Source organism: Pollicipes pollicipes, unplaced genomic scaffold, assembly GCF_011947565.3.
Source record: "Pollicipes pollicipes isolate AB1234 unplaced genomic scaffold, Ppol_2.1 Scaffold_4740;HRSCAF=5597_pilon_pilon_pilon, whole genome shotgun sequence".
Lineage (NCBI taxonomy): Eukaryota > Metazoa > Arthropoda > Thecostraca > Pollicipedomorpha > Pollicipedidae > Pollicipes > Pollicipes pollicipes.
In genome coordinates, this window is record NW_023596545.1 from 15,140,681 (window position 1) to 15,163,960 (window position 23,280).

The following is a 23,280-nucleotide window of genomic DNA, read 5'->3' on the forward strand; positions in this document are numbered from 1 at the left end:
CGGTGCACCTGAAACAAGAGCCCTTACAACGCGATTCACACTAAGTAGAAATAAACACATTGTGCCGACAATGTCGGTTGAGCTGCAATGGTTTGATTCAATGAATAAGACTCATGCACTGTCGTGGGATGTCACCATCATGTGCGGACAGACTGTAGTAGCATCTTCTTAAAGTAGTGCGCCTCTTGCATAATCGTTGGCGAGACCTAAAAACCGCTTTGTCATCCAAAGACACACTGTATCGAAAAAACGTCTCAACAGCAATTCTAAGGGAACGGACCAAGCCCCGGAAACCGAAGACCGAAGCGAGGCCAACGTTTTCGGTACGGTACATATGTATTTATAAGCGCAGCGTACCTTATACCATCGTCAGCAAGATGTGTTTAGTCCTAATAAGTGTGAATCGCATGATCCGGACTCGTGTGTGAGGTGCACTACGCTAACAGACGTATATGTACCGTACCGAAAACGCTGGCCTTGCTTCAGTCTTCGTTTCCCGGGGCTTGGTCCGTTTGCTTAGCGTGGCTGTTGGCATATTATCTCGGCGGAGAACGTCTTTGGATGTCAGAGTGGTTTCTAGGCCTCGCCAATTGGAATTATACAAGAGGTGTATTACTTGAAGAGGGTGCTACTGCAGTCCGCCCCGCCAATGATGGCAACATCTGACGGCAATGCATGAGTCTTATTCATCGGACCGTGGTCTGGCATATCCACCGACATCGTCAGCAAGATGTGTTTAGTCCTAATAAGTTGTGAACCGCATGATCCGGACTCGTGTGTAAGGTGCACTACGCTAATAGACGTATATGTACCGTACCGAAACGCTGGCCTTGCTTCAGTCTTCGTTTCCCGGGGCGTGATCCGTTTCCCTTAGGGTGGCTGTTGGCATAATATCTCGGCAGAGTATGTCTCTTGATGTCAGAGCGATTTCAAGCCTTGCTCGTTGGAATTGTGCAAGAGGTGCACTACTTTAAGAGGGTGCTACGACAGTCCCTCTGCACGACATGATTGCAGCATCTCACGGCAATGCATGAGTCTTATTCATCGGACCGAAGTCTTGCAGTTCCATCGACATTGTCAGCACGACGTGTTCAGTTCTAAAGGTGTGAATTGCATTATCCGGACTCGTGTGTGAGGTGCACTACGCTAACAGACGTATATGTACCGTACCGAAAACGCTGGCCTTGCTTCAGTGTTCGTTTCCCGAGGCTTGATCCGTTTCCTTAGGGTGGCTGTTGGCATATTTTCTCGGACAGAGTATGTCTCTAGATGTCAGAGCGATTTCAAGCCTTGCTCGTTGGAATTGTACAGGAGGTGCACTACTTTAAGAGGTACTACGACAGTCCCTCTGCAAATGATTGCAGCATGCCACGGCAACAGAGTAGTCATATTAATTGAACCCAAGTGTTGTAGTTTAAGCGACAATGTCGTCACGATGTGTTTGGTCCTAATAAGTGCGAATCACATTATCCGGACTCGTGTATGAGATGCACTGCGCTAATAGACGTCAATGTACCGCACCGAAAACGTTGGCTTGGCTTCGGTGTTTGGTTCCCGTGGCTTGGTCCGTTTTTAAGACTGCTGGAAATGCTTCAGTTCCGCCGACATTGTTGGGTTTTCTCTGTGCTGTCTGTTTGGAAACATCAATTCGAGGACACGAATGTGAAGAACTGGGATACTTTTCTTGATTGCTCGAATGTACGTAATTTGGTGCTTATGTTGCCCTTTTAGTACATCCTATAAATCGTCGGCTGTCCGCGTGTTAAAAATCATATGACCTGTTTGAGGCCGAAATTATTATATTATCAGATGGTTATTTCTTGAAGATGATAGGCAATCACGCGAGCATTGTGAGTAGCAGTGGTCGAAACGCCGTAGTGAATAATGTTAATTGCCTGCTCATTACTTTTGGTGCTAAAGATGCTCGTTTGGATTGTATGATTTCAAAGTCGGGCAATCCTGCTAACGCGAGCTGGTTGAGCCCGTGCCGCACTGCGCGTAAAACGCTCGCGGTGGAGATTTTTCTTCTTCTATAAAGGTGAAGTAATTGAAGAAAACCCATGCTGCATGGAGAACACGTCTGTGTTGCATATCATCACCTGTTTTTGTACTGGTGATTAAATATGTCACCTTGGTGCTTTTTTGTGATGGGTGTCTGCAGGCCAGTGAGGTAGGTAATTCAACTGTTCAACAATTCTTGCAGGGAGTACCAATAGTTTCTTTCATTAAGTGAATACATAAATGCCCAAGATTGATTTTGCAGACATTCCTCCTGTGACTTGAACATTTGGTTGACCACCTATTGGCAGGAGGGATGTGCTGGATATTGGTGACTGGCTAGTCAAGGAAATATGAAGTTACGTCACACTGGTAGACCAACCGGCAAGGAAGCGGGGGCTGGAATATTTGTTTTTGATGCAATTAGGCTGTTTTTTGCTTGTCGGTTTAATGTGTGTGAGATAGGTAACTCAATAATTCCTGCATGATGCAAAGGATCAACAAATATAGGCAATAGATCATTGCAGTCAGTGCAGAATGTGAACTATTTTTAATGCTGGGACCAAAATTGCTCAGTGATGGTTCCAAAATGTCAAGAAAGCAAATGTGAGCACTGCATGAAAATAGCTCTCATCAGTACTCTGTCAAATCCAGGTTTGTGCATTTCATGTGGAAGAAAACAGTGCATAAATTAAGCAAACCTAACCTAATGCCACATGATGTGCAGAGAACATCTGTGGTGCACATCATTACCTGTTTTTGTACTGGTGAGTAAATATATTACCTTGGTGCTTTTTTGTGACATGTATCTTCACAAACTATGAGGTGGATAATTGAGCTGTTGTTATAATTAATCATTTGTTATGAATTTTGAGCCCAGATTGCTTTTGTCATGACACAGCTCTGGGGCTGGTCCACATGTTATGATCTTTGGACTGTGCGAACACAGCTGTTTGTGCCACCTAGCCATCAGTCCATATCAGCCAATGCTGTTGACTGCAAGGATATCAAAGCAGTATTTCAACCCTAGTATGTCAAGAAAGCAAATAGCCGCATTCTGACTTGCCAGTCCATGCCAAGTCTAAATTGCAATGCTGCCCTCAGGTACTGAAGATGCATTGGATGGGGAAAGACAACATAGTTGCAAATTTTTGCCACTAACTATGTAGCATTCATGAGTCATTTCCGTAGCTTAGCTCACTGTTGCAGGCTGCTCATAAATGCATTAGTGTGGGAGTAGGTAATGTGTTTCTTGGGCCGCGCAAAGTAGATGACATGATGCTGGGTGGCATACTGATATGAGTGTGGTTAGTTTGTGAGTGTCATTGGCCAATACAAGAAAGTACTGATTTCCCGCTAGCCAAAGTTTCCCGCTAGTCAAAATTTGCACATAACACTGCTTATGTGACAGATTTGGCAGTGCTGATTGCACAACTCTTGTGTTTCAAGTGCTATGGCTTGTGCTGTAGCCATAAAGCCTATGAGTCCCGCACAGATCATTTTTCCAACGGAGTCCACCTTCCTCCTCACCCTCAAAGCTGTCTCGCGCCCACCATGGTTCGTGACATTCGCCATCCATACGCAGAGTACCGGCTTTTTTCTTCTTGTTTTGTTCAGTTCGCCTCAAAAGCGCACTTTCCGCTCATAATCCGTTCCTTGATTTGAACTAAGCGGGATCGAACTATCGACCGTTAATCCGCCGTAAAGCCGGTTTCGCCCATGTAAACGCCCCTCGCCGAGAGGGTTAACGTCGCATGATCCGTTCCGATCTTAATTCGAATTATCCTCGGCTGCCCATGTAAACCGGGTAAATGAGGGGCCGCCCATCGTGGACGGAACGTAGGAAGCGTCGTCCAAATAGGGAGCCGTCACCCTGGAGGTCAGGCGAGGGAGCGAGTCGCCGTTCAGCTTTGACACTCGTGGTCGGCCCAGCAGCTGCGTCGGTGTCAAGCTGGCAAATCATCGTGATATGCTTTGAACAGGGCTTAAACGTACATTTATGACAAGACCGAAATGTGATAAGTGAATTAAAACTTAACGAGGACCCATGCAGACGAGCCAATTATAATGTCAAAGTGCGGGAAATAAGGGGGGGGGGGGGTCCCACCCGTGTGCGTGCCAAGGATGAACGAGATGATGTGGGCGCCAGCGTATGCGAATGCTTGGAATGAGTGTGATGGGCGCCGAGTGCGTGGAGTCTGCGTGGATTAGTTACGGCCGGGGGGGGGGGGGGGGGGGTCCCAGGGTCGTTACCCAGTGGGCTCTTGTCAATATAATTCGCCAGTGCGGGGGACCCTTGCCGGTTGGGCGTATTAGTATGCACGCAATCCCATTTTTGCCCCATTTAAATATTTTCGCTAGCTTAAGGGTGGAGGTGGATACCGTGGTTAAGGGCGCACAGCCATGGGCGGGGAGACAGCCGTTCATGGTGCCTGACCGGATCCGCCATCCCGCCAATGCCCCGGTCACCCGCTTCATCCTAGCTCTGTGGCTCACATGAGTGTGTGTTGATGTCGGGTGTACCGGAGCCACAACGTGTCGAGCCGTGCGCTAACATCATCGGGCTCGTATGCTGACCAGTGGGCTCCTCATTATAAATTTGCTCTCGTGGGAGGGCGTGACAGCGGCAACCGGCGGCGTGTAACATCCAGCGGCGGCCAGGGCATCCGCGCGCGACGCCCACCGCTGGAAACCCCACCCAACCCAACCAGCACAAGCCCCCCCCCAACCAGTAAGACGCATGAAGTCTACCTGTTTGTGATTATTTACGATATGTCCTGATCCTTAAATACGATGAATAGTGAACAATGATTTTTTTCCTAGCATTAGGTAGGAAAGTACACCCTGACCCATCATGTGCATGTGAATTTTGTGATATTTAATTTTTAAATGTTTCCACTTTACACAATTATTGGTTATTTAACTAGCAGTACATCATTTTTGCTGCAAGGCCGCGGACCACAGCCGCAAGTCCATTGGTGTTAAGTGGTATTCTTTAAGCTGAAGACGATGCTTTTTTAATACTATGTTGCAAACTACAGAATGACCATTGCAGCTTCGTATTCCATTTTGTGTAGCAAGCACCGATTAGAAGCTCTTTGTAATATTATAAAGTATTTCTTTTGAAATTTCACGACCCTGGACCTTTACACGTAACTTAGTATAAAGGCTGTAAATTATGGCATGGTATTGTATAGTCATAATATGGTATAGTCACATAACACGTAGTGTTGTGGCGCAGACGTGGCTGGGAGCTGCCCCTTCTACAGTATACATGGGCCAAAGTGTAATAAACTCGTTTTCGACATATGACCTGACTTTGACCTGACACGTTACATCGATTTCAAAATTTGTCAGAAATTTGAGCGTGTTTAAGGTCCGTCTCATTGAGGGCTTTCAAATGCCACTTCTTGCGTGTAACTGTGATAATTAGTCGGGAAAATAATGCAGGAGCAATATTTGCCCTCCCCCCCCCGTCCTGTCAATATCCTTGATGGCGATGACATGCGCAGCCAAAACGTGTGCCGGACATATCAATGAGAAAGTAGCAATCAGGTACCTACTGTGATTATATCAAAGAAGATCGCATGAGGAACGCGCTACTGCTAAGCCAGATAAGAATTCATTATGCTCCCCTGAAAATACATGTAATTGCAATATATTGCAAGTTGCCATACGTCCCAAAATAGCAGTATACTGATTGGACTACGGTACTAACTACGTAATATAAGTATTTATTTCGCTAATAAAATTATATTCATGTCGTTAGGCATTGAGTCTATTTCTCTGGAAAATTAGTAAAAGATGTTGCACATATATTACCAAAATGACCAGGTTTGGCTTTAGCGCTCAAAAAATAAAATGACAACAATAATCTCCATTCAATTCTATATTTAAACCCGGATGGGGTTTCATTAAATATCCCGCAGTATTTGAAGAAAATTGATTGTAACAAACACTGTCGTGAATTTCGGCGCCCCCGTAATGCTCGTGAGATGCAAGAAGGTATTATTTGACTTCATCTTGACCGAACCGAAAATCACAAAAATCGAGAAACGACTGCCTCATTTCCGGAAGATGAACAACTGTAGAACAATAAACCGAGTGGGTTTTTGGGATATCCCAAATGGTTCGGCAGCAATATGTGTTTTATTACGATTATCCCCTTTCTCCCCTACTACGCGCGGAACAGCATACCACCGCAGGGGGCCGGCCCGCGCGCCCGATGAGCGCGACGGTCCCAAACGATACTTGACGTGAGCGCGGCGGAACCATACGGGCCAGCGACGGGGCCGCGGCGGTCGCCATCAGCGGTGGGCCCGCGCTCCACATGCTCTCTCAACGAATGTCGCCCGTATACATCGGATACGACCGCAGCCGACTCCCGCAGAGTTCTAGAGTCGACAGGCAGGCAGGACGATAGCGGCCGCATCCTCGCTCACTGTGAGCATGGTGGACCGTCCGCGCAGGCAGCGGTCGTGGAGGTCGGTGGCGGGTCTTTCTCCACACGGGTAGCTCAATGATCGGTGAAATACAAAACCGATGGATTATTCAGGAACGTTGACATATGGCGTTATCTCGTGACGGGTGTTCATCCCGGTCTGGACAAGCCCATCAAAATCGGTTCTAGCTTTAATTTTGTCCCGCGATCTTACACGACATCCTCGTCCCACGCGTTGCGATGGCTCTGTCGGAGCGAGTCTATGTTTCTTGCCTTCTTCCACTAAGGCGGTCGGCCCCACCTACCAGCAGGCGGACCAATCCATTTATCTGTCCGATCAGATAGGACCGCAGGACACCAAGGCCCTAGAACAGAGCAGGATACGACTACAGCCGCAGTCGTGTGCCAGTGTACTTTATTTGTCCAGTTCTGCGGTGTGTGCTGAGTGAGTGCTGTTTTCTTGTTAGTGCTTGCCTATGCTGAAGCATGTTGAAGCTGCATGTTGGGAGGTCCTGTGCTGCCTTTCCAATGTCATGTTGCACCTCTTTAGTCAGACTGCTCAACAACCACCACCACCACTGATCACCATGCCTCAATAGTCAGGCTGTTCAACCACCACCACCACCACTGATCACTACGCATCACAACCACCACAGTCCATCCTGACATGTTGTTGCACATCTGTCCTCAGTTGCTGCAGCTGTGTAGTTTGCCGGGCAGCTGTCGGCAGCACCCAAGTCACCATGCAAGCGCTAAGGGAGGGCCAGGTGCTGCGCCGACTGGGCCTGCAGGAGTCCATGTGGCACGAGGTATTCACCCGCCTGGGTGGCACCAGCTTGCTGCAGTACTCATTGGTGGTCGACTCGGAGCGCCAGCTAGAGCCACCGAAGGTGCGCGCGGCACTAGAGGCCATGCAGAGGTGAGCTCTGGCGTGGCAGAGGTGCACTGAGATGAACTTTGGCGTGGAAGAGGTGCACAGAGGCGAGCACTGGCGCGGCAGAGGTGCGCAAAGGTAGGCACTGGCTTCACAGAGGTGTGCACAGGTGGGCACTGATTTGACTGAGTTGCGCACAGGGGAGCACTGGTTCAGCGGAAATGTGCACAGGTGAGCTCTAGCGTGGCAGAGGTGAGCACTGGCGCGGCAGAGGTGCGCAGAGGTGAGCTCTGGCGTAGTAGAGGTGGGGAGGTGAGCACTGGTACGGCAGAGGTGCGCAGAACAATGGCAGAGGATCATGTAGTGGTGGTAAACGCAGACAGATGTACTGAAGATGTGTCTGCGATTGTGTGACGTGCAGGTGCGGGAGTAGGCTTAGAAGAGTTGTTTAGGTATAAGTGCAGGTTTATTGGCGTCTTGTCGTAATTTCATCACGTCTCGCTCGTTGTCAAATACATTGTATTGCATCGCTCAGGGTGGTTTCAGCCAGTTGAAACAGATTACAAATGAAGCACCAGATCCTGTGGTGTTTTGTGGGTGGCGCTACATGTCTGGCCGCCACCTGCAGGCGAGGAGTTCAGCCACTGCTGGCGAGTTCGTCTCATATTCGTGATTGGTTGGCCTGCCTGTCCCTTGCATTTTACTATATGTCTGAAGAGTGTAGTGCCGATGCCCCGAGGGTAATGCTCTCAGACATTGTTGCATTGGGGACCACCAGCTGTCATCAGTTCTGCGGTTCCATCATTGCCAGCTTCAGCCTCATCAGACGGCGTTTACTGGGAATTGCTGTGCCCTGCAGGCAGATTCCGGTGTTGCGGGCACGCGTCGAACAGCGGGACAACGCCAGCTTCCTGGTGGCTGGCCGCTGTCCCGGCGTGGATCTGACGGTGCTGCCACCTGGCGAGGACTGGCTGGCGGAGCACCACCGCCAGCTGCAGGAGCAGACGATCGACACGCGAGAGGGCCCGCTGTGGAAGGCCGGCCTCCTGCACAGCCCCGCCAACTTTGCGGCACCGGCGGCGCCACTGCACCGCGCTGTTCTGTACCTGTCGCTCTGCCACACGGTCACCGACGGCCTCAGCAACGCTCTCATCTGCGGCCAGCTCTTGAGCAACCTGAACCAGGCGCTGCGTGACCTGGAGATTGAATGCGACCCACCCGCGCCGGTCTACCCGAGCCTCGAGGAGCTGGTGGCCGGCGAGCGCGTCCGCTTCAGCCTGCCGCTTGTCCGCACGCTGCTGAGAGCCTCGCAGGTCCTCCTGCCGCGCAAGAACCCGCTCATCGACGCCTTCGTCTCCGACTTCGACCCACACCTCCCCCCGGAGAGCTATCACAACCAGATGATCCCGGCGTCGCTGTCCGCCTGCGAGACGACCGGGCTGCACGCGCACTGTCGCCGCCACGGCGTGTCTCTGAACGCGGCGCTCTCGGCCGCCGTCAGTCTGGCAGGCGCTCGTCTGCTGCGCGGTCCCGGCGCCGCGCCGGTCGCCATTAACACCACGTGGCTGGTGAACGCGCGCCGCTACCTGCCGCGCGCCGAGCGCATGCACCTGTCGACGGTGAGTGGCGCGATGGCGCGCGTGCGTGTCGATGCCGCCCCTTTCTGGCAGCTGGCGGCGCGCATAGGCGGCGACTTGCAGCGCCAGCTTGACCTCAAGATGCCCCTGCTGATGCTCAAACTGGCAAAGCGCTTCATCAATCCGGAGAAGATCCCGGCAGCGCAACAGAAGGAGCCGAAACAGATGCCCAGCCCGTTCGCCTACAACATCAATAACTTGGGATCGCTGGACGCCGTGCTGCCGCGTTCGGAGGCGGTGCGCGTGGTCGAGCTGCACCGCACGTTTAAGGCGCACCCAGCTATGGACGGCTCCTTCGGCAGCCACTGCTTCCACACGGTCGGAGGCCGTCTCTGCTACGACCTGAACTTCCTGCGCGGCCGGGTGCAGCCGCGGGACGCTGAGCGGTTCTCCCAGCTGGTGCTGGAGCTGCTGAGGGACGCGTCCGCGCCGGCGGCGGAGGCGGCGGCCTGAGACGCCGTCCGGACTCGCCTGTTGAACTGTGGGATCAGGGAGCTTCAGCGGTCGGCAGTCGGGATGTCACGGACGGCCAGTACTGTGATTTGTGCAGGGAGGTACTACGCTTTGCACCGAAATCCGGACATGAGAAGCCGGTACAAGTGTTTTCTTAGCCGCATTTCACGCTCAATGTACGTTGATGACGCCTTATAACGCCTAGTTATGTTAACACGCACTCAGTCCTGTATGCCAAGGATGACGAGTTAACTATTAGTAAGAGATGTGATGCATGATTGTATTAGTATAATTGTTGAAGAGGTATATAAATGTTCATTGACGTATGTTAAACATGCAGCGAAGTAGTGTACAAATGTTATTGTGACATGAATATTGACGATATTGGTATGTAGGTATTGGTTTGGCATTGCTAAGCGGTATTTTCTAAGCTGTGACTTTACTGCCCAAAAGTGACAACTTTTGCGATACCCACCTGACCAAATGCCAATGCGGGCGTAATATATTTCCGTACTACGTAGCTGGGCCGAATCATTCAAAGCTGACCGTAATAAACGACAAAGTCAGTCTGACGCGTTGTATGACCACGCACGTCCGGCGCTGATCCCAGCTGTAGCTTCACCAATCGATTTGCTACTGGTTCTGAGTTACCTGTCGGGGACGACGGCCATATCCCGGGGTCGGCACGCGGCTGGCGGCGGAAGTTGACTCGGTGGGTGTCACTGCTGAGGGGCGTGCGCCATTGCTGAGCCGGTAGGCATGGGACTGACCCGACCCGCCCCGTGTATTCGACACGCCCCAACTGACGCTGTGGGCCTGGCTGTTCTAAGAGACTGATGTGTCGAAACCCAAGTAAATAGGTCATGGTTGCAAGAAGACATCATGCCAGGTCATGCGTAGTCTGGGCTGCTGAGGGACAGACGCGATCAGTATAACTTCATGCTCTACAGCCAATGCGCATTGAGCCGCGCGACGCGGTGCATGGTGGGCATATGGCTTGGTGTGGGTCAAACTATTTTCACGAAGCAGTGTATTTGTGCAGAAGGCGATACAGCATCATCCAACATAACACGTCAGTCATCATCGCCTGTTGATTAGCCGGCCTGGAGAGGTCAGCCGGCTACTGGCCAGAGAGAACTGGCGGGGCCGCGGCGGCCGTGCCGAAGCAGCGCGTGGCGCGCGCACTCGTCCGCAGCACCCGTCTCGTAAAAAGGCCGGAGGCAACATCTGGATCGGCGCAGCTTGGATGGTTGGTGCAGGGTACATCCGCTAAATTATGCTTGAGAAGGGCTTTGAGTCCGAAGCCGCACAAGCCATCCTATACAAAACCTACAGCATACATTGCACAGCCTAAATAACACCACGTGTTTGATGCTTGGCAAAATCTTGACGGAGCTGCGAGCTGACCCCTGAGCATGGCTGCTGATGTAGGAGACGTCAGGAACCAGCCGGCTCTCAAGCATGGAGCTACCTTTAAAAACGGAACGCCACCTACGTCGCCACGCACCCTTTTATGGAGTCCCAGCGACCGCAGCAGTCACGTTTGCACTCAGACCAGGACGCGACTGGGATTTGAACCCGAGACCCACGTGGGAGCCGAGGGCGCTAACCAATCGGCCATTACGCCCCTAAGGATGGAGCCACAGAGCTATTTATGGATAATAGGGCCGACGCTCCAAATAACCGGATAACGTGCAGCATAGTGCTGTCTGTGTCCCGCTCTGGCGCGACCCGTAAGTAAAGATGCGAGTCGGTGTGGCCTGAGTTCATGGACACTGCTGCTGATCCTGGCCCATGGGGTGCCCTCAGCGCCCTGGCGAGTGGAAGATGTCGGCGCTCCTCCTGCTCACCCCTCACTATGTGACGACATGAGCTATGCGTTGCCCGATCTAACAAGATGCATCACCGGCGTCAGTGGGAAGATAAGCTAGCGTCACGATACGCCGGCATTACACGACTGGAACTGAAAACGCCATTTTTCATTTATTTGCAATTCAACTACTAGTGAAAAGTGATGCCACTTATGCTGCTTGGAACATTGCCACTGGCCTGACGCAACTGCCCGAATCAGCAGTTGACGGTGCGCTGGCTCGGCCACGCGGTCTGGTACCCGCGGAGCAGACTGCTCGGCTGCCTCGACACACACAACTGGCACCTTTGTGAAATATGACCACCTTTTACACCATGAAAACTATGTGGCTTGTGTAAAAGTCTGGAAAATTGGAGGGGGAATTCCTAAGGAATTTCATAACCAGAGTGAAAAGAAAAATATGAATTTCTTTAACTGAAACCACGACTGATAAGCGTCGTCCATCTGACTCTCGCGCTCATTACGTACATCATTTCGCACATCTCCCTCACCATATTTTCATTTCCATAGAACACCGCTGACGGCCGAACCTCAGGTGCGACAGAGAAGAGCTCTACCGACGTGACGCAGGCCTTGCCTGAGTATACAAGCCGACCGGCAGCACCCCGTCAGGCGGTCAGCGACGGCAGCAGCAGCGTCAGCAGCAGCAGCATCAGGGAAGCCACCGAACGGCCGGCGGAAGAGCCCGGCGCCCTCAGACGGTCGCCGTACTGCTCGGCCAGCGCCATGGCCACGCCGTTCGACCATCCGAAGCCCACCTGCACGTTGTACTCGCCGCCGCCGCCCGGCAGGCCCATCTGGGTCACATCGTACTGTGGCAAAGGGCGGAGACGATGGGAGTGACGTCAGCCGGGCGGTTGACTACGTGATGTCACAGTGTGGCACAGAAGGGACGCCCGTGGAAATAATGCTAGAGAGGCGCGTTTGTCCTATGACATCGGGATACGACGCGGAACACGAGGCGAACGGACATCTGCAGACGAGACAGCTCGTCCCGGCGAGTTATCACCAGCGAACAGGCGGTGGGCGTAAACATGACGCAAGCAGCTGGAATACCGGCAGCGCGCGCGATTGCTGGAAAGGCCTGGCGTCAGTGACAGCCTCATCGGGTAAAACCAACCAGCTGGTGTCATGCTACATATCGGGCATGGAGGCCGTGGAATACAATCGAAACATGTCATTGGGGTAGGGGGAGACAACACGCTCAGGCAACACAAGAGAGACAAGGCATCTCGCTTCCATCGCACTCCGTGTTTCAATACATTTGTCATTGTTTCGCAGCTTAGGTATCAGTCCAAAGGAAGGTGTCATTTTTCATGCAGTGCAGTAGCCATTTACCCGGTCTGAGTACAAGCATCGTCATTTGTTTGAATAATTCGGTTTGGAATCATCAATACTGAACTGCTGAATTAATGCATGAAATACCGCCATTATGGCTGGCACCTTATCAGCGTAGGCTGAGATTGTTACGAGCCTGGTGTGCAGGGTCTAAACCTGACGGACTCACAACAAAATAGCTTGTGGTCGACCTGTCAAGCGGTGTCAAATGAAACAAGCATGCGGCTTTCCACAGGCAAATAGAGACTGGTTCGGCTCAGATCGTGGAACCGCTTATATTCAAGTGATAATATGAAGTCATCCCATGGCGACGAATACGGTGAGTTATCATATATATATATATATATATATATATATATATATATATATATATATATATATATATATATATATATATATATATATGTGTAGTTCTGAACTACACATCAAATTGAATGAATACTGATACTGAGTGTAAGGTGTGTGGAAAATGTTATGTTGAACGTACAGTTTATATTTATTCAATAAGTAACCTCCCCACTACCAGAACCAATAAAAGGGATACTGCACGCAGTGTCCTGTTAAGGATATGTATCGGAGAGGATGGTAGGAAGTTAAATTTTTTCCATTGTCACCCCGTACCTCAGAAAATGTCGCCCCCATGTGAAAGTGTATGTAGTGCACATAGTTCGTCATTTGCGAGAAGTTTCGAGCTGAACCCGCCTAACGCCGTTACGATCCACCAAACAGTTCGCGGGATACTTTTGAAACACCGGAGGACCTGGAGCATACATACCCCAACTCTGGTCGGGGGATCTGGAACATACCCTAGCCCAGGTCAGGACCTGGAGCATACCTCAGCCCTGGCCAGGACCTGGAGCATACCCCAACCCCGGTCAGACCCTGGGGCATACCCTAGCACTGGTCAGAACCAGGAGCATACCTCAGCCCTGGCCAGGACCTGGAGCATACCCCAACCCCGGTCAGGCCCTGGGGCATACCCTAGCCCAGGTCAGGGTCCAGATTTTGTATGATCGCCTTCATAAACAAACAGGGAACTCGGCGTATACGGCGTGATTCAGCGGCAGACGGGGCAATCCGGGCCAAAGGTCCCGGCTGCATCGTGGGTTGATGTTTTCAGGAACGCCTATGACGTGGAGCTTGTCTGTTATGCATACCATATCAGGGGACGGCTGTAGCAGTAGAGCCTGTCTACTATGCATACCATGTCAGGGGAGCCTTTGATGTCGAAGCTCTTCTGCCAAGGATCTGACAACAAACGTTGCAATATAAGGCTGTCTGAATGCCAGCCGTGAAAACGATTCCGGACGGGTTTATGGGCAGTCTTGGATTTATAAACTGGCGTTCATTTAAGTGTGGAATCAAGGATTGCCTTCGCACCTAGTTACAAGTTTGGGAGCCGTGCCAAGACGCCAGCTGCCGCGCACAGCCACAAGCGACATGTCACCTTTTCGAACATGACGTGGGGCCTGGCCTCCATGTAGCAGAGATAGTTGGTGTCGATCCATCTCTGGGTCAGATTGAACGCCAGCTGGTCGGCCTGGTCAGTGGCCATGTTGTTCAGCGACTCGATCATCACGTGCTGGAGCGGCGGCCAGGCGTTCGGAAAGTCCCACTGCTGGCCAGACTTCTCCAGGGAAGTGGGCACTCCGCTGGCGGCAGCGTCACATGGTCAGCTGTGGAGAGTCCCACTCCTGGCCGGACTTCGCCAGGGAAGTGGGCACTCCGCTGGCGGCAGCGTCACATGGTCAGCTGTGGATAGCCCCACTCGCGCCTGGGCCTCTTCAGTAAGGCCCATACGTTACGGGCGGTAAGGCCACACAGCCAGGTAAGGGGAGCCCTCCGCCAACAGGACCTCTAAAGGGAGGGGATACTACTGGTTACATGGCCACGCAGCCATGTGATCGGATGCCCACGTCAAGTCAGCTATCCTTTAGTTGCAAATTTTGGATGTGGCATCAAAGTTGGTATCCCTGTTGATTGGAGATGTATCATTTTCAAAAGACAATAGGTAAACACAAAAAGAAAATCGCGGCTGATCTTTGACGACTCCTTACCGTTAACAGCCCACAGTCGCTCCATCAATCAGTTGAACAATAACTCGGTTTTATGTACGCTTCACACGCCCACCTGACATTTGGGAGGCCGCAGGAATGTTCTGTTAATTTACTACATGCTTTCATAATGATTCTTGTTCGCCTTTTTGGCCTTGTAGAACCTAAGAGGCACCATTTTGTGCTCCGAGCATCTTTCGCTTTCCCCGCTTTCATCGGCATCATTAAGTGCGATGATAATGACGACATTAATTCAAAGGACTGAAAGGGTTTCGTGAACGGAGCACATTGGCTGATTCATCAGGCCTCAGTACAATGCACTTTATGTCTGCCAGATAATGGCGGATCCTAAAACACCACCGACGGATATAGCCTAGGGCAATTGCTAAACGCGTTCGATGGCCCATTTGTTTCGTACCTGGTAAAGTTGGTCACGTTATCTTGAATATACCGCAGAAATTTGGCGTTCTGCTGTGGCTTACTCGCGTTTACCCATACCGGAAACATGTTCGACGGGTAAAATTTTTTGTTCAGGCGCTGAAAAACGACATTGTTTAAATTCTAGCCGCTTCACCGTGACAAAAAGTGTGATATTACTGGCATACTGACTGACCACGCTGGACATTTGATATTTATGAGGCCACACGTTATACAAAAGGAAGATTTTATCACGATGTTCCACAACATGTTCTTCTCTAAAGATGGCTGTGGAAGGTCTGAAGCGTTCGGTCAGATAGTTACACGGAAATTCCATAGAGTCACAGTCACATGGATAGTCACACAGACACATGGAAAGAACTTGAACACATGGAAAAACTCATCGAAAAATCGACAGCGGCCGAGGGTCTGCACATCCCGGAGCAACATCGAGATAAGTGTCAGTGCCCTGGCGTCCCTGCCACGGCTCTGATTACGCACCAATGGCATCGACGCACCTCATTTTTTGTGTCCCAGTCAAACCACGAGCCAGAGTGCTCGTCCCACAGGACCTCCTCGATGTTCCTCTTCTGGCGTTCGGCGTAGTCCTGAAACTGGGCCGCACGGGCGTCCTCTCCAAGCAGGGTGTAAAACTCGGAGATCAGCCGGGCGTTGAGGTAGATCAACGAGTTGAGGTCCACGGGCACAATGAACCGCGTCTTCACGTCCTTCAGAGTACCTGGACCACGACATGTGCACTAGGTAACATCTGTTGGAAGCTAGCACTCTTTTTTATTGCTTACCTATACAAGGCCGCCCTTCGTCCTGTATGAACGCACATATCTAACACCAAACTTGACTCCGTTTGAAGCTTGACTAACTGGACTTCCAAACAATAACGTCTTAACGATGCAAATAATAATGGAACAGTCACGTATTTCAAGGTGCTACAAGGCCGTATAAAGTGCTGTTAAGTTGCAAAAGGATGGAAAAGACAGCACAGAGGCACGGGCACCAAACTCTCCAAATTTCGCAACGGTTTCATCAACTTGACGCGGCACTCAAACTCCCGACATGCCCACCGGCATGATTCGCACCTTTCTGGCCGGCGTCGGGGACGAACCAGCGAGTGGAGAAGTCCCACCCGGACTCGGCGCCCGACTTCAGCTCAGCGTACAGCTGCTCCTCCTCCCCGGCATGCTGGCCGCCGAGTGTCTGCTGCACCAGCTCGTAGTCCTCCCTGCCGGAGTGCACCGGTGCATTGCGCGTCGCTTCACGAAGTCATCCTTTGGTCAGAGCCACCACAGCAGCGGTGTCGATTCTTTTCAAAAGGCGACTTTCTGTATCAGAAAACCGATCTGTAATTTAAAGTTAGAAAGCTTTGGTCGTAGACGCTTGTTCAAACTGATATGAGGAGCACGATATGGCTTTCAAATAACTGTTGCGCATTATATTCACCACGAAACATTGCCCTTTATCTTGCTTGTTATTTTCTTTCCAATGGCTAATTTATCACGCAGCCAAACAAACAAAAAAGGCTAATTTACCAAACAGTGCACAGTCATCTGGCGGTTACATCGGCGCGTCATCCTGGCACGAGCTAGTCCCACTCTAGCAGCACGGCAGACAATAGAGGTGCACACCTCCTCTCATACTGACCTGTACGACTCGGGACGTGGTTGGCCCACCTGGGCGTTGTACCGGTACATCTTGTACTGTTTGCCGTCTTTGGTGACGTTCACTCCTCGATGTTGGACCCAAAATTTAAACTCTTGTTCCAGAAAGCCGATGTTTGACCTGCGGGTGCAGACAAGAAAGCATCATTATGCGTCAGATTAGTACCACCATGCATCAGCACCAACATCGGCAGACATTGGCAGCCATCGACAGCCATCAATAGGCATCGACAGCCATCGGCAGCCACCGACAGGCATCGACAGCCATCGGCAAGCATCGGCAGGCGTCAGCAGGCGTCAGGAAAAGGCCGTGTACACAAACCCGGTCCCATGTAATTATGTCAAAGATACATAATAATAATTCCCAAAACCTCATACAGACTAGCGTTGACCGGATGAAATCGGGATCGACTCTGCAATCAATTAACTCTTCGTTGAGTCAGTTTGGAGTTGACTTGGATCAGTTGAGTCCCCCGGCCACCTGACTCAACTAGAAATGTAGGTACCAGAACACACACATAGCCTGATACCTTATATGTGGATAAAATGGAACACAGTCGGATAAACCGCATTGTCACCAAATATATGTCTTCTACTGATGTTCATCGTAATGCGATATAACAGTTTATCTATTTACCCGTTGTCATCGAGATAGGCTTGGAACTAATTCCGTAACAGATCCATATCTACCTGAATCGGAAGCAGATTCGACCCAGAGTTGTGCTGAGCTACCCAGAAGTGTCAGAGTTGGAATCGACCCCATGCGCCGTAAATCAGGGACCACATCGATTCCGTCAAAGCGGAATCGATGCCGAGCAAGCAAAACAACCACAAGCATCAGCTGTTGTCCCGCGCGTCACATCAGCTGTCGTATCGCGCGTCTCCATCACGCTCGCCGCACAGCCGCGCCGTCAGAGTCGACCGGCGGCACCAACCTGAGAAACTCTCTGCCAGCGGTGGCGCCCATGCACACCGAACTGAGAAACTCTCTGTCATCAGGCGGCGTCCATGCACAGCGACCTGAGAAACTCTCTGTCATCAATGGCGTCCATGTACATCGACCTGAGAAACTCCTTGTCATCGGTGGCGTCCATATACACCGACCTGAGAAACTCCCTGCCATCAATGGCGTCCATGCACACCGACCTGAGAAACTCCCTGTCATCGGTGGCGTCCGCGCACACCGACCTGAGCAACTCCCTGTCATCGGTGGCATTCATTAACACCAACCTGAGAAACTCCTTGTCATCGGTGGCGCCCATGTACACCGACCTGAGAAACTCCCTGTCATCGGTGGCAACCATGTACACCAACCTGAGAAACTCCCTGTCATCGGTGGCGTCCATGTACAGCTTCATCATGGCGGTGAGGAAAGGCGGCTGAGATCGACGCCTGTAGTAGATTCGGCCACCGTTCGGCACGAAGCCGAAGCGATCCACCATGGCCAGGAAGTTCTGCAGCATGCCCTTGACCGTGTTGTGCATCTCAGAGAGTAGCAGGCCCTTCATCACCCAGTACGAATCCCTGCCAAATGCGACATGTGCCTTGCGTTCGTGTTTGGCCACTGTGGTGATACAGCAGCAGCACAGACAAGCGATAAAAACAAGGATGCTAATGAAAGGGCCAACGCGGCATCAAGTTCTCATTTTTTTCAGATCTAATTTATGGCCATGAACAGTTTCTTCGCGACTGCTGATCTCTAGACCCGGGGCTTCCTCGCGGTAAGACTCCCACCAAAAAATCGCTGATGTAGCCCTCCAACGGTACACTCTTTGGGATATTCTTCCAGCTTCGGGCCCTCGACAGCTCCTAATCACGATCAACGTCCATTTCCTTCTCTTCGCAAAGCACCGGCCATGCCTAGTCATGCTGAGGTCCCAAAACTTCGCCAAGCCCTTCCAGTGTTGACAGCATCCCACCCGTAAAAGTATTCCCGGCCCTCACAGTGCTGACAGCATCTCACCAGTAGTAGTATTCCAAGCCCTCCCAGTATTGACAGCATCTCACCAGTAGTAGCATTCTAAGCCCTCCCAGTATTGACAGCATCTCACCAGTAGTAGTATTCCAAGCCCTCCCAGTGTTGACAGCATCCCACCAGTAGTAGTATTCTAAGCCCTCCCAGTGTTGACAGCATCTCACCACTAGTAGTATTCCAAGCCCTCCCAGTGTTGACAGCATCTCAACAGTAGTAGTATTCTAAGCCCTCCCAGTGTTGACAGCATCTCACCAATAGAAATATTGCATTGCCAGCCCTCCCAGTGTCGACAGCATCTCAACAGTAGTAGTATTCTAAGCCCTCCCAGTGTTGACAGTATCTCACCACAAGAAATATTGCCGGCCCTCCCAGTGCTGACAGCATCTCACCAGTACTAGTATTCCAAGCCCTCCCAGTGTTGACAGCATCTCACCATTAGTAGTATTCCAAGCCCTCCCAGTGTTGACAGCATCTCAACAGTAGTAGTATTCTAAGCCCTCCCAGTGTTGACAGCATCTCACCAATAGAAATATTGCATTGCCAGCCCTCCCAGTGTTGACAGCATCTCAACACTAGTAGCATTCTAAGCCCTTCCAGTGCTGACAGCATCTCCCCAGTAGTAGTATTCCAAACCCTCCCAGTGTTGACAGCATCTCACCAATAGAAATATTGCCGGCCCTCCCAGTGTTGGCAGTATCTCACCAGTAGTAATATTGCCGGCCCTCCCAGCGTTGGCAGTATCTCACCAGTAGTAATATTCCCGGAAGCGGCCTCCCGGTACGATGGTCGGGTTGGGGACGAAGATGAGAGAGTACCGGTCTGGGTGGAGGTACACCTCGCCCGCCACCTCCCGGCCCAGATCCTTCCAGGTCACGTGCAGATCCTCGATCCAGGCTCGCAGCTTCGGGTCACGGATCCGAGCCAAAAAAGCCGGGCTGCCAGACAAAACCAACTCAGAACGTCCTTCTTAAACGTTGTTCTAGAAACACTCGGCATGTACTGCAAAACGTTCTCGCAGAATCCTGTAGCTCTCAGCCCCACCTACCCCGTAAGGAAAGCCTGAAGAGCCCGCTCTGGCTCTCAGGTCGTAGCTTCCGAAATCTTTAAGACTGTTTTGAAATGTTAGTGTAGTCATTGACAGCTCCAGGCATGTTTAAGGAACCAATCTCAAGAAATGCGTTGCTTTTCGTAAGGTGATGGTTAGGAGGAAACAGATCGCACACCTTGTGTTATTAAGTACTGTTGCTACGAAGCGATGTACTCTAGTGTTACATGGTGACATACTAAATACATGACGGTGGCTGGGACGGAGCCATGCAAAACAGATGGTGGTACCGGTCTTGATTCAGCGCACGCATTGAGTTGAGTAACAGGTGCATATCATTATATATATTTCGTGTGCTGTCAGTATGCGTCGTGACTTGCCAGCCATGTTTTGTCAGCCATGTCAAACCGCGCTTTTTCTCTTGATCTTTTCTGAAACATTTTGGCGTTGCAAAAACGTGGTCACAGCATGACCTTATTGCCCAGTTGGCAACCCTGCGATCAGAGTTGTCTCTTGTATGCAGCTGTAAAAATTAATCTTATAGCTGTGGTTAGAAAGTTAGAGTGGGCGCGAAGGCATGACATGCCGGCCATAATCCGTGAAGCGTCACTTGTATAGGCAGCGTCGACCACGCACGCCGCTTGATGGCATTGTCTGCTTACCAAAACCAAATGTCTTGTTTGAAGTCGTGGATTGGATACTGAGAGGCATGATTTCGTTTGGGCACCCCTGAGAGCTGATCAATTAAATAGGTTTCGAGATCCCGCGGGTTTCAGGGCATCACATACCCCGATTTCAAGGAGCCGCACAGGCATATGGTTAAACCGAACACAGGCGATACGTCAATCGCCTCCGAAGATAAGCCCATGGTGCGACGGATGTTGCAGTGCTGAATCATTCACGACAACTAAACCAGCTGATATCACCAAACCTTTTTCCATAACTGACTTCAGGTAGGAATCCTCTCCCAAACTCCACCCGATTTATATTCATGGTGCCAGCTTCAAGGATTGCTGCAGGGACAGCCAATTGGACGCTGAGCCCTCTTTAACTGACCCGAAGCTGGCCATTGTTTTGCGCCTTTGAACTGGATAGCATGTCCAAATCGTTCTTAAGCCTAAGTACAAGACAAAACTATGGAAAGCACCACAACAGTCATCCGACACTCACCGAACATTGGACACATCCATCACTTTTGAATGGGCACGTTGTGAGACTTGAATTCCTTGAGAACACAGACTTGCTATTTACAACGAAAGTCCACAGCCTACAGAGCCCAAACTCACTTATCGACCCAGTCGGACGGGTTCCAGGCGACGAACTCGCTGCCCGGCTGCTGGAAGTTACGATCCAGGAAGTCGCGCACGTCCTCTCTGGACGGTTGCCCGGCCGTCCGGGCCATCATCGTCTGGAAGGCAGCCTTCACCTCCTCGGGCGACAACCGCATGCTCATGTCGACGAAGTGCTTCGAGTCGTTGTGGATCCGCGCCATCTGCACGGTGTGCAGCAGCGGACCCTGACAGTAGATATCGCTGAAATACGGCATGTCACTGTAATGGCCCAATAAAACTGTCGGGAATAGGGAGACAAGGGCATGCCAGAGCGAAGCTGAAAGGAGGGGCCATGCCTGAGCGAAGCTGAAAGGAGGGGCCATGCCTGAGCGGAGCTGAAAGAGGGGCATACCAGAGCGGAGCTGAGAGAGGGGCATGCCAAAATGGAGCTGAGAGAGGGGCATGCCAGAGCGGAGCTGAGAGAGGGGCATGCCAGAACGAAGAGAACTGAGGCATGCTAGAGCGAAGAGAACAGAGGCATGCCAGAGCTAAGGGAAAGAGGCATGTCAGAACGAAGGGAACAGAGGCATGTCAGAGCGAAGGGAAAAGAGGCATACCAAAGCGAAAGGAACAGAGACATGCCACCGTGGCATCTCCATGCCACCTCCCCGGTTGCTTTAAAACATCGGATGACATTGACAACACGCAGCTTGGGCACAGTTGCTGAAGCGACACAATCCTTGAGAGAGAGCTGAGAGAGCCGCGTCACGTTCGGTCAGCTGAGCGCTGGCCGCGGGGCAGGTTTGTGCGGCTGACTTTGTCCGACGGTCGGTGTCCCACAAGTGCCAGAGGGGCCGCGGCACTACTTTGGGTGTATATTGAGTCCTGATGGCAATCCCCGGCCGCAGACTGGCAAACCACGAACTGTTGGAGGGGACTTTCCCTCTGGCCGCCTGGAGCTCGTAAACATTTCACAACCGGGGTGTGGTTCATGGTACCATGCATCGGATAACTTACGCAGGTGCCATAAAGGGGGTGTTTCAGCTTTTTGGGGATTGAAACAGATCGCAAAAGATTTGTAAAATTTTGTTAGTTTGTTTTCGGGATGGCGGGCAAAACAAAATTATAGCCATTAAACATGACTCACTTACGTTACAGTATAAGTAACATTATTCATTGAGTAACGAAGCGTCACAGTTTTCGAATTCCCGGACTTGCAGTTTGTTTAAAGTGCACATCTTCACGGGCAAATCAAGATATTTGTGGTACTGCTGACAACACCTTCAAACGCGGCCCCGAATGCTGTTTTGGGATGGTGTAATTTCCTCCCCGGGTGTCGTCATTAATGATGACACGAATGAGCCAAGAGGAAATGGATGCATCAGCAATAGTCTTCAAGCTCAGGAAAAGGGCATTCGAGTGCTTCCTCGTAGCCGTATGCCACATTGTGACAATGTCAGTTTAACAAGCTGAATAAAGGCATTGAAAATGCTGAAATCAACACTTAAACGCTTTAACATTATTCTTACCGGTGCCCATTTCGTGTTGACATTCATAGGTGCGGAACAGTTTTTTAGATCATTGACCACATGTCGATATCACGCCAATAGCGCACGTACATTGCAGAGGGCCCAATGTTAAAGCAAATACCCACTGGAGGGACTTCAAAAATCTGAGAAGTCGTCTCAAAAATCTGAGTCGCACTCGCCCAAGTTTTGTTACTTTATCAAAAACCTAGAAACAGCCTACCTCAACTTCAACAGAAAAAGTGAATCGCCTCCAATTTAGCCGAACTTGAATCTTGACTCGTTTCGCGGTCGCGCGCGAAAGCTGGACGGTCGGCGCTACCAGCGCCCTGCAGGACTGCCTGGCCATGGTCTGATCCCTGCCTGAGGTTGGAGGCCCAGTGTTATACCGCCTGAGCATGACCGCCCGCGCGCGGACGGGTTGTTTGGACCTCAACACCGGAGTGTGAACTGACCTGTCGCAAGGCGGTGGAAACGTATCGGCCCCGTCGGCTGTGCCCACAGCCAACAGCACGCCCAACAGAGCAATGTAGAACTCCATCTGGAAAAGATACCGTTTCGTCATGTCTACAGAAAAAGACACAACCAGAAGTTCAGCAAAAGTGTGTTCACCTATACAGGCGTTGACATGCCAGGTGGTGTGTGCAAGCGATAAGCTTTGATGAACACAATAGGTTCATCATGGGTGCTGCTAACAGCCAATGA

General features: G+C 51.1%; 2 protein-coding genes across 4 annotated transcripts in view; one reads left to right on the top strand and one right to left on the bottom strand.

The window, feature by feature from the left end:
• LOC119099409 (uncharacterized) overlaps window positions 1–9,970 on the top strand; it is a 15,034-nt gene extending 5,064 nt beyond the window's left edge. For 2 of the 3 annotated variants that reach the window (XM_037222551.1, XM_037222552.1), the window contains exons 2-3: window positions 7,131–7,358; window positions 8,173–9,970. In XM_037222551.1, the coding sequence (XP_037078446.1) occupies window positions 7,183–7,358; window positions 8,173–9,403 (1,407 nt within the window). In that variant the 5' untranslated portion in view covers window positions 7,131–7,182 and the 3' untranslated portion in view covers window positions 9,404–9,970. Of the gene's footprint in view, window positions 1–6,386; window positions 6,885–7,130; window positions 7,359–8,172 lie in introns of those variants that run through there. The other variant, XM_037222553.1, reaches the window with a different exon arrangement.
• A 455-nt stretch (window positions 9,971–10,425) lies between these two features.
• LOC119098669 (trehalase) lies at window positions 10,426–23,193 on the bottom strand. The gene is made up of 10 exons (XM_037221651.1): window positions 23,031–23,193; window positions 21,065–21,310; window positions 19,480–19,668; window positions 18,073–18,282; window positions 16,742–16,879; window positions 16,180–16,322; window positions 15,601–15,821; window positions 15,084–15,202; window positions 14,059–14,263; window positions 10,426–12,085 (listed from the first exon to the last, which is right to left on the bottom strand). Exons 1-10 carry the CDS (start codon window positions 23,138–23,140, stop codon window positions 11,882–11,884), a joined length of 1,785 nt encoding a protein of 594 aa, XP_037077546.1. The 5' UTR covers window positions 23,141–23,193; the 3' UTR covers window positions 10,426–11,881.
• Between the last annotated feature and the right edge of the window lie 87 nt (window positions 23,194–23,280).

Coding starts and splice junctions, on each gene's coding strand:
- LOC119098669 (XM_037221651.1), bottom strand. CDS start 23,140: ATGACGAAACGGTATCTTTTCCAGATGGAGTTCTACATTGCTCTGTTG. Junction 18,283..19,479: donor TTCCGGGAATATTACTACTG/GTGAGATACTGC, acceptor CGCATTTGGCAG/GGATTCGTACTGGGTGATGA. Junction 16,323..16,741: donor CCACGTCCCGAGTCGTACAG/GTCAGTATGAGA, acceptor GCACTCCGGCAG/GGAGGACTACGAGCTGGTGC.